We start from the raw sequence: 11,860 nt of genomic DNA on the forward strand, positions 1-11,860 counted from the left end.
TCTCCGCCATTTTTAAAAATCCTGACGTCACTTTTCAACTTTAATTTATATTTGCAATAGTGTGTGTAAATATTTTACTGTGTTCGTTTCTCGACACGTTTTGTGGGTGAATTTACTGTGCATTTTATCCAGCTGGTATTACATATATTTATTTAAGGTATTTAAAATTAATTTAACTAACTCTAATGAAATAAACAAACAATGAATTTAATTCATCATTTGACATGTACTCATACTATCGCCCACGCTACTACACAAAATTCATTACAACAAAAATATTTTCTTGTTTGTCACTTGTCGCTTGCAATCCGTCATGATAAATTATAATTTTTTCTTCACAGCTAGTTATTATTTTTTAGCAGTTTATATTAACAGCTATTTATTAATTATAAAAATTGTTATTTAATTTATTTTTAGTTAGGTTATACTAAGTTGCTCCAAAAAAAAATATCCGGCAAGTTTGTAGTAATAAAATTCACCGCTACAATTGTCAAGCGTGACAGTAGGATAAATAATTTTCCGCGGGATTATTCAATTTTTTTTATAAACAATCGTGTCTTACTGTTCAACTTTTATTTCTGAAAATAATAAATTAATTTAATTAATTTTATAAAATACTTGAATAAATAAATAAATTTTTTTATTAATTTTTTTTTGTTATTTATTAATAATAATTTTTCTACTAAATATTTTTTTTAATGCCAAGAGTAATTTTAATATTACAATTCCCATAATTTATTAGAAATTAATTTAATATTTTTTATTATTTATATTATTATTAAAAGTAATTTTTTTTAATGATAAAAACAAGTTTGATATTGAGATGTACACCAAGATTGACTATCTGGTAGCAAATTTATTTCATAAATAAATAAATAAATAAATATAACCACAAGTTAATGGTTAACCGTTGAAATCAGTTGTTAATAAACAGAAAAATAAAAATAAAAAATTGAAAATAAAATGCATGGAAAAATGGCAAGATACTAAAATTTAAAAAAAAGAGAGATCCAACTATTGCAAAGATATTTTACAGAAGATGATAGTGGATTGGCGGCCTTAGGCAAAGTTTGAGATTCTTGGCGTGATGCCGGTGATTCGTGGTCTCAGTGCCCAGTAATCGGGCCCCAAATACCCGCCATATTCCTCCTGTTGAATAAACGGCTTCAAATACAACATCAACTTGCTGATTTTTATTTTTTATTTTTCTTCTTGCACCTTAACTGCCAGGGGCATCAAATCAATTCTCAACTTTTTATTATTTTTTTTCTTTTTTTTTTCCAAATTCAACTGAATATTCTATAGATATCCATAAACCAAAATTCTTAATCCAACTATTTAAAAAAAAAAAACATCATAATTCCGAAAAAAAATATAAATTTATCAAAAAAAAAAAGCGAGAAAAAAATTTTTTTGTTATAAAACAAAGAAAAATAGATGTGTGTGTTGGATACAGGTATTTTCTGGGTCGGCCATTCAACAACGGGTCCATAGGCAATCTTGTGATAAACACTGCAATCACTATCGATGCCAGTTCGCATTAATATAATTAGTTACCGCGAGGCGCAGTCAAGCACTTTTTATACGCGGGACACAGCCTGAGGGACAATTGCATTTACCCACTGTGTAGACAGAAGAGAGTATATTCAAAAAAGGCAAAAAAAAAAAAAAATTAAAAAAAATAAAGGGTGGTTGTGTATGAGGTGGGGAAGCCAAAACACCGTTGAAATTCTCCTTCTTCTTTTGAAGATTACGAGTAGTTTGATAAGAGGGCGGGGACAAGAGACAACGATCATTTTCATTTTCATTCGTGCAAACCAGAAGCATGGATATACATGTGAATGATGGCCACTCAAATCTCAATACATATATTTTATTTTTTATTTAGAAAAAAATTTTTTAAAAATATATATCGCGCTTGTAGGAGGAGTGGACAAAACGATTTTAGCCCTCAAGGCTGAAGACCGCTTGTTTATAAATCGTGAATATCGTCACGGAAACGATTTTAACCAATTGGCTGTAATGATAAGGATGAGTTGTAGTCATATTAACAATGACCAAGTTACAATGTTTTTTAAAATACAGGCTTTGATTTTTATATACACTCTCATATCAATACAACTACAATTATCATCCTGCAATTTTATATTTTTATCTCAGTACATATTTATTATTTTACAATTTTAGTTGGAACAAAAAAAAGTATAATACATTTTGACTACTGGAATTGATTTACATCGTGATATTTATGTTCAACTTTTTTTATATGTTTTTAAATTTTTTAAACTCCGCCTTGATTTAAGTTACATCCCAATTCACGTGTTCATAATTTATCTTCTTTTTTTTTTTTTTTTTCGTTTTTTTAATGCACTGTAATGATGGACTGAAAAATATGTATGTTTGATTGATCGAGAATTAATAATGTTTTTTTTTTTTTATATTTACAGTATGCCACCAAAAAAAGTTGAAGAACCAGAACGTAAACCACTTATTGGACGAGTTGGTACAAATTTAAAAGTAGGAATTGTTGGTATTCCAAATGTTGGTAAATCAACATTTTTCAATGTGTTGACTAAGAGTCAAGCTGCTGCTGAAAATTTTCCATTTTGCACAATTGATCCAAATGAAAATAAGTATAATTTTATTAACGATCAAAATGATCATTCAATAATTTTTTTAATTATTTAACTAACATTGAATTATTATTTTTATTCAGCACGTAGGGTACCAGTTCCAGATGCAAGATTTGATTATTTATGCGAGTACTACAAGCCAGCAAGGTAAATAAATAATACAAAATTATTTTCATGTTAAAAAAAAGCCCAATTCACTTGAATATTTTCTAATATTATCAGTGACTATTCCAGCACGACAAACTAGATGAAATGATTTGGAATAACTGGTAAAATTAACATACATCTTTGACTTTATTTTTGTTGAAAAATAAAAAAAATAAAACTGAGATGGAATAAATAAATAGTATACAAATATAAAGGAGATAAAATGATGTCTCTATATGTTTGTCATACGTGATCTGCAATGCAGATGAGCTACGTAAATTTTATTCAAACCCTAGAATATACATTGACAGACACCAAAACATTTTACTCAACAAATTGCCATCCCTTTTTTCGATTATCATGCAGAACATATCTTGCAACAATTTCTAGATGAAATAAAATTAACCAAGCCTTTGAAAAATTTATTAATTTTTATTTATATTTATTTATTTTATTTATAATTAATTTTTTTTTATATATTTTTAAAAGTTGCTAACATCAAAGAGAATAGAATTATTCTTTGAGAATAATTTTCTCATTCATCAAAAGTAACATACATGCATTATGATGTGTCTATGTATTTTACTTTTTGGCACGTGTTGTAGAATTTAACAATCCGTAATAAAAGCTATCTAATCAGTTCTCCCTTTTTGTTACTTTCTATCAACGCTTCTCTTCAAAGGCATAATTATTTAATGACATATAAAATTACCATTTAAATACAATGTCATTGTAACTATTTTATATATGTTCTTCTACCCTTTTTGATAGTTTTATTTATTCAACAGCCGTATGTAATGTCTTCGCACACATTAATAAATTTGTTCTATGACAATTGAAAACTCTGCTTTTATTTATAAATTTAATTTTATATTTTAGTAAAGTACCAGCATTTTTAAATGTCACTGATATTGCTGGACTTGTCAAGGGTGCTGCTGAAGGTCAAGGATTAGGAAATGCTTTTCTTTCTCATATTAGTGCTTGTGATGCAATTTTCCATCTTTGCAGTGAGTATTTTTAATGTTTATTAATTTTTTTTTCAATTTTAAATTACATTTGTAAATTGTCTAGCAATATTTATTATTATTCAAACATTTTTATTGCGTGTTTACATATTTTTTAACTACACTTTGAAGAAAAATATTGAGACAAGAACATTAATTTTTTACTCTGGGGGAAAAAATAAAACAATGAGAGAGAGTGTTGAAAGATAATTGAATTTTCTGCTCGTTAGTAATGAAGTCGCGTGTCACCTTGTCACTCATTTTTTTTTTTTTTTAACAGCCCATAAGAGAGTGTTCATTAAAAATTATTTGTACTTAGCTAATTCGAAAAAAAAAAAATCTATATTGTCAAAATGATTTATGACTTTGTATATAAATTATTAATATTTATTTATAGATCAAAGAACATTTGATTAATTAACTAGTTTTTTAAATATTTAAATTGTAAAAAACATGTTGATTTTTATTTTTTACAACTAGTTAAATTTTTACCGCTAGAAATTTTTTTTATGCAATGTTTTGCCACCTCAGTATTAAGTTAGCACAACTTCTTTAATAATTAACTTATTTCAGTGAACTCTTGGCCAAAATTATGTGCTATTTATGTGTTTTCATTCCACGTTTAAATAAATTTTCAATTTCAATTACTTCTTATTTAAATAATTTTTTTCTAATAATGTTTTGCTAGCTTAATATTAAGCTAACACAACTTCTTTAAAAATTAACTTACTCTAATAAACTCTTGATCGAAATTATGTGCTTTTTATGTGTTTTTATTCGACGTTTAAATTAATTTTTTATTTTAATAATTTTTTTTTTTTTTCCTAATAATAAAAAAAAAAAAATTATTTAAATAAAAAGTAATTAAAATAAAAAATTAATTTAAACGTAGAATAAAAACACATAAAAAGCACATAATTTTGGTCAAGAGTTCATTAGAATAAGTTGATTATTAAAGAAGTTGTGCTAGTTTAATATTAAGGTGGCAAAAAAATCATGAAATTTCTAGAGGTCGATTTTTTATTGATCTTTTTTATGTTTTAATAATTTTTTTAAACGTATTTATTATTAATATTCTTTCTCATTATCAATTTAAGAAAATTATACATGCTCAATTTTTAAATGTCCATTTTGACCCCATTAATTTGTTTCGATTATTATTATTATTTTTGTTCGTTAATGTTTTCCTTTTTTTTAAATAATTTTTAGGAGCATTTGAGGATGACGATGTGACTCATATTGAGGGTGAGGTCAATCCAGTTAGAGACCTTGAGATAATATCTGAAGAGCTTCGATTGAAAGACATTGAACATTTAAATGCTGCTCTTAAAAAATTAGAAGTACTTGTTCTTCGTGGTAATGACAAGAAGCTCAAACCTGAATATGTAAGTATATAATTTGTAAATATATTTTTCATCCAATACAAATTATTTATCGTCAAAGTCCATAATTTTCTATTATAAAAATATTACACACTATTATTTTGTTCTCATTTATAAATTATGCATCATTTTTTTTATTTCTTGTTTTTATTTTTTTAATAGATGAAATAATATTTCTTTGCGTTGGTCGACAACATTATAACAGCAAACACCTTGTTGTTGAAGATAACAATCTAGTCGCTTTCACGTTAACATATATATATTTTTTTTTAATTTTATTTTAATCCTCCCTCGATCACCGTATCATGCTAATTTTTTTTTTTTATTTTTGCGATAAAGATACTTGTTGTTATACACCTACAACTGTATCAACAATTACAGACCAATTTTTAGATCCATTGAATTGAAATAACAGAATGTTTCTTTGACACGCATCCTAACTATATCATTATGTCTAAAAATGTTTTTTCAATTCGTCGTGACTAATCCATTTTAACTACTAATGGATTGAAAAAAATACTCAAATTATCAGTGTAAAAAAAAAATATAGACATCTAATCCATCGCCACATATTGCTTGTTATTTTTTATTTTAAACGTATCAATTGTACCGATTACTTTTTTTTTACTACCACATTTTCTTTCTCTTTCCAAAAAAACTTTCAATTTATATTCAGTCTTTAAAACTACTTGAAATTTATTTTTCCTATTTTTTTCTTCAACTTGAATGTAATTTAACAGTACTAGTAAATTATAAAAATTTAAAGTTGATTACTTTTTAAGATTACCTTAATAATTTTCATTATTTTTTCGATATTTTTTTCAGGATACACTTATGAAAGTTAAGACTGTTCTTACTGAAGATAAAAATGACATTAGATTCAACGACTGGAGTGTAAACGAGGTAAATTAAAAAACACTTGATAAATTTTTAAAGAAAAATTTTTAATTAAATTATTATTTCAGATTGAGATACTTAACAAGCACCTTTTCATAACTTCAAAGCCTGTTATCTATTTGGTTAATTTATCGGAAAAAGATTACATTCGCAAAAAGAATAAGTGGTGAGTAATAAAAATGATAATAAAAAAAGGAAAAATAAAATGCATTCATGGAAACTATTCAATGAAAAATAATAATAAATAATAATCATGAAAATGCATGTTACCTGGAAATACATAGGTTATTGGTTTTCACTGGAAAACATAAAAATATGTGTCGTGTGTTTGATGGAGGACATGGAGGGTGACATGCATTTGTACCTGTTTACCTGAATCGTACAACTGTTCTATACTCAGATCAATCCTCATTGTATCGATCCTTCTTTTTTTTTTGTCCATAAATTATTCATAATAATATTGATGGATATTTATTTGCAAATAACCTGGGAATAACCAGTTGTTAAATTGCTTTTTATATTTCCCTTTTCAATTTGTAGATAAATTTTATGATTTTATGTCAAGAAAATTGAGTAATTTGTTTGATATTTTTATTTTTATTGTCAACAGGCTTATCAAGATTAAGGAATGGGTTGATAAAAATGATCCAGGTGCAGTCTTAATTCCATTCAGTGGAGTTTTTGAAAATAAAGTTTTAGATATGGATGAAACTGAACGTAAAATTTACTTTGAAGAAAGCAAAGTTACCAGGTAATTTTATTTTTATTTTTCTAAACGTTTAAAAACATATACAATTTTTTTTTTTTTTTTTTCATGGCTATTTTGTTTTGTTTATTTTTTAAGTATTGTTTTTTTAAAATATTTCTTGGTTCCTATAATTTTTTTTAAATCGTTTTATTTTTGAATAATAGAAGGGCTTTAAAAATTGTCTAGACTTGTTTTTTTTTTTTATCTTTTCATTTGGAAAAATTGAATGATTTTGCCATAAATAATTTTTGCATATACAATTTTTTTGTTTTTTATTTATATTTTTATTATGTTATTGAAATTCTTGTTAAATTGCGTTGAAAAAAAATTGTGAATATGGGGTATAATAATGCAGCAAGTATCGGTGAACTTGGCTAGTGGGTCATTCATTGCCAGAGGGTTGAAACATACTCGAGTGTAAAAGTCTCTATTTTTTTTTTATATTATTTTCTTCCAAAAACTCTTTAAATAATAAATAATTTTAAAAATAAAATTCCATCTTTATTCGAATTGATTTTAAATTCATTCCAGGAAATAATTCTATAAATTAAAAATATATAATTCACCTCAATAATACGAAAATTGCTTCCGAATGAATTTTTGTAACATTGAATCATCGTGTCTATAGTTTAAAAATAAATAATAAAAAAATAATTCATTGGTGGTTTTTAGTGAATATGCAATGACGAGAGTTAAAATAGATTCAGCAACTAGCAATCAGTTACAACAACTTGGCTATGATTTTATTTTAAGATCACAAATATTGTTATGATTTTTTTTTAAAAAGTTGTCGAACTTTAGGTCTAACTCCACTCATTTGAAATGATAAAATTGCAGTATTAAGTCGTTTAAGTTTATGTGTATTCTCTGAAGTCCCAAATGCTGGCGGTTCGCGCCGGATGAATCTTCTTTCATTTTTGTACCCTGTCATTATACGATGTTTGCTCCAAAACAATCATATTCCACGGTCGCGCGGTGATCTTTTTATTTTTTATTTTTTTATTTTTTTACTACTTTCGATTGTCTTTCGAATTCCAAGTCTTGTCTGATGGTTAGTCATTCATTTTTATATTTTTTTTTTATCATTATATCTGTAAAAGTTTGATTTTTATATTTTTTTTTTTGCAGTGCTTTGGAGAAAATCATAGTCCAGGGTTATAAGGCACTTCAATTGCAGTACTTTTTCACGTCTGGTCCTGATGAAGTCAAAGCTTGGACCATTCAGGTAATTTTGTTATTATTATAACATAATTTTACTTGAAGTAAATTAAATTTAATTAAATTTTTATTTGTTTTTTTTATTGTAGAAAGGAACAAAAGCACCACAAGCTGCTGGTAGAATTCATACTGATTTTGAAAAAGGTTTTATCATGGCTGAAGTTATGAAATTTGAAGATTTTAAAAGTGAAGGATCAGAGTCTGCTGTTAAGGTATTATTTAATTTATTTAATTAAATATTTCTAATCGATTATTTAATCAATTTATATGGTAAATTTATTTATTTCTTAATTTTTAGGCTGCCGGAAAATATAGACAACAAGGTCGTAATTATACCGTTGAAGATGGTGATATTATTCTATTTAAATTCAACGCTGGAGCTGGATTAAAAGATCCAAAAAAAAAGTGATGTAATTTATTGTTAAAAATTTATTTTCATCACACTTACATTTGCGAGTTATTAAAAGTTTTTTTTTTTTCTTGTTATATTTCATCTGGCCATTATAAAAATCCATCTGATTTTTTATCACTTTGATTTTTTTAAGATAAAGAATTAATTTTTTATACTCTATATTGTGTGTAAATTAATAATAATGTTTTTTCTATTTACAAAGAACAACAATAATAAAAAAAAATAAACATGAAATAAATTGAAAAATTATTTAAAAAAATTAATATATTAAATTTAGAAAAATTTAGATAGCCAAATTTAAAATATCTTTAAGTTTTTTTAAAATATTTTTCATAAAATTTATATTTAAACAAAATTATTTATCAATTTGAAATTAAACTTTTTTAAAAATTACAAAATGGCGTTGATTATTGGCGGTTGATAATAGTTGACGCGTCATTATCGACATTTTTAAAATAATGACCCCTAGTGAGGGCTTGGTAGATTTCAGTTGACCGTTGCTGATTCCACGAAAACGAAACGTCCGCCGCGATTTTGCCTTGATAGTAAATATTATGTACATTTTATTATATTAAATTAATTAATTGTTAATTAGTATTTATATTGATAATTAAATAAGTGATGATCAGTGAAGTGCAGTTTTGTGACTTAATTTTACGTAAAACAGTTGCAATTTGGATGTTTTATTGCTGGACAAGAACATGGACAAGAATGACGCCAATGACGTTAAATAATTTTAAATGAGTTTGACAAGCATTAATAAATCAAAACAGTTAGTTAATAACAATCAGTGAATATAAAAGTGTAAACAATTGAATCACGCTCATCATTTCAACAACTATTTATTAAATTTGCTGAATGAAACGTACATACAAAATCAAATAGGTATTTTATTTTTTTCTCTTGACGAATAATTTTTACTCCATAAAAATATCCTGACTATTAATAATACCAATAAATGGCGATATAATAATTACTAAATTAAACTACATTAATAATGAAATAGAAAAAAAATTAATTCCGATTGTCCCACTTGAATGTCCTGATGAATCCAAGTGGATCCTGGTGTTAATTTACCAAGTCAACACTTGATTTTTTTTAATTATAAATTTTTAATTACATATAAACCTTTAAATTTTTATTATTATCAATTAAAAATAGGATTATCAATTAATTTCTATCTTAAAAAATCAAAAAGATAAAACTTGAAATTTTTTTTTTTCGTAGACCTTGAATTTTATTCAACTGTTTTTTCATGCGCATGACACTGCGCATTGAATAAAACAGCCTTCATTTATTTTTTATATAAAAAACAACTTGATGAATCAGCTGTTTTCTTATCATGTTAAATTAAATGGGCATTTTTAAACAGCTTATCATTTTTTTTTTTTAAATAATTAGAGTCTTAGTACTCTGTATTTTTTTTTCCAATGATTTATCACAATGAGCTCGTCCATTTTATTGTCAACAAGTTGTAACACATTTTTTTATTCGTATCATTTAACTCTCACGTGTTGATAAAAGTTTAAAAACATCAAAAAAAAAAATAAATAAACAACATCATGAATTCTATAAAGAAGAAAAACAATGTCAACTGGATTTACCTTGTTATATTTTTGGTGAGTAAATTTAAAACAAACCAGCAAACAAACTAATCATAAACAATTCTAAACCAGTATTATTATTTCTTTTAGGATTTCTTTGCTGTTAGCCTAGTACTACCATCAATGTCAATGTACCTAAAAAATTTAGGAGCATCATATTCAATGATTGGTGCAATGTCATCAACATATGCTTTCACACAACTCATCAGTGGACCAATAATTGTATGTCAAAAAAATATAACATAAACAATTTGTAACAATTAAGCATACAATCTAATCTTTCAAAAATATTCCAGGGTAGCTTGAGTGATAGAATGGGAAGAAAAAATATACTTTTAATTTCTTGCCTCATAATTGGTTGCTGTTATTCTGCTGTTGGATTATTGAGCTCATTGTTCATCATTTTATTATTAAGAGCAACAATTGGTGTGTTTAAACATACTCAAGTATTAATTAGAGCAATAATTGTTGATCAAGTAGCAGAAAATCAACAGCCACTTATTTTTGGTCGTCTTAAATCAGTTATTGGAATAAGTTTTTCACTTGGTCCAATAATTGGTGGTCATTTAACTGAAATTGATGGAGGATTTACCTACGTTGCATTGACTGCTGGTATCCTCTTTGGCTTCAACACTGGTAAATCTTTAATTTAACATAAATACAAATTAAAAATTCCAAATAATAATAACAATTTTATGTAAATTTCAGTTGTTGTATATTTATTCTTCAATGAAACATTATCTGATATTAAAAAACCAAATGTACCTGATGAAAAACCACAAAGACTGATTGATGGTATGATAACCGCTATTGATGATTTAAAAAGTATCAATTGGCTAATATTTGGTGATGTATTTATCCTTAAATTTATGAGTAGCCTAGCAAGTGTTGCATATTATTCAAATTATAATTTAAGACTTCAAGCAAGATTTGATGTGTCACCAAAAGTATCTGGTTATACAATTGCATTTCAAAGTATGATTGGTGTATTAACTGGTTTTTTAATAAGTAAAATTAATGATAAATTTTATACAAATGATGTTAATTATAAAAAACGTAATACACATAGTTTTATGTTGATGACATTGACATACTCATTGTCATATTTATCACCAAATTTAATGATATTTTTGATATCAGGAATGTTTTTTCAAATAGCCCATATGATTTTGAGGGTGTCATTGACAAATGTTGTCATTCAACGATCACCAGTATCAAAGCAAGGTTCTGTTGCTGGTTTTGATCAAAGTATAATAAGCATTGCCAGGATGATAACACCATTAACAGTTGGTATTATTGAAGACATGTTTGGCTCAAGTAGTGGTATCTTATTGTCAATTTTTACTAGTATTATTGGATTATTTGTTTCGTTAACATTCACAACGTCACATATCAAAGCTTCATGACAACTGTAATATCACAAATTGTTAATTAATTATTATAAATGTATTATATAATACAATGTTGATTTTTCATAGGTTTACAAATAAAAAAACAGTGTAATTTAGAATTTGACTTATATTATTATGTTGATACTATAATTTTGATAAATATGATAATAACAAACTGTACAACTTATAAATAACTTTTGGATTATTGTTTATTAATTTTACTATTGTATTTTGCTTCCATTTTATTTATTTCATCTAAATCAGCTTGTCTGTTCATTTCTTCTATGAAATTTTTCATTGTTTCTCTGGCATTTTCTGGTTCTTTTGCTCGTGTATATTCTCGGTAATCTTTTGTGTATTTTTCGAAATTTTCTGGCTGATTAAACCAGTGAAATAATAATACTGGAAATGCAATGTATATACA

General features: G+C 25.7%; 2 protein-coding genes across 2 annotated transcripts; both read left to right on the top strand.

Annotated features, from left to right (window-relative positions):
* The first annotated feature begins 51 nt into the window (after positions 1–51).
* Positions 52–8,558, top strand: LOC122848253 (obg-like ATPase 1). The gene is made up of 11 exons (XM_044146208.1): positions 52–157; positions 2,448–2,629; positions 2,720–2,780; positions 3,660–3,787; positions 4,994–5,169; positions 5,992–6,069; positions 6,132–6,229; positions 6,674–6,814; positions 7,940–8,036; positions 8,119–8,241; positions 8,328–8,558. The coding sequence occupies exons 2-11, from the start codon at positions 2,449–2,451 to the stop codon at positions 8,436–8,438; spliced, it is 1,194 nt and encodes a 397-aa protein (XP_044002143.1). The 5' UTR covers positions 52–157; position 2,448; the 3' UTR covers positions 8,439–8,558.
* A 478-nt stretch (positions 8,559–9,036) lies between these two features.
* LOC122848254 (major facilitator superfamily domain-containing protein 9-like) lies at positions 9,037–11,652 on the top strand. Its single transcript, XM_044146209.1, has 4 exons — positions 9,037–10,060; positions 10,136–10,267; positions 10,342–10,681; positions 10,754–11,652. The coding sequence occupies exons 1-4, from the start codon at positions 10,004–10,006 to the stop codon at positions 11,449–11,451; spliced, it is 1,227 nt and encodes a 408-aa protein (XP_044002144.1). The 5' UTR covers positions 9,037–10,003; the 3' UTR covers positions 11,452–11,652.
* Positions 11,653–11,860: the final 208 nt, after the last annotated feature.

Source organism: Aphidius gifuensis, linkage group LG2, assembly GCF_014905175.1.
Source record: "Aphidius gifuensis isolate YNYX2018 linkage group LG2, ASM1490517v1, whole genome shotgun sequence".
Classification (NCBI taxonomy): Eukaryota; Metazoa; Arthropoda; class Insecta; order Hymenoptera; family Braconidae; genus Aphidius; species Aphidius gifuensis.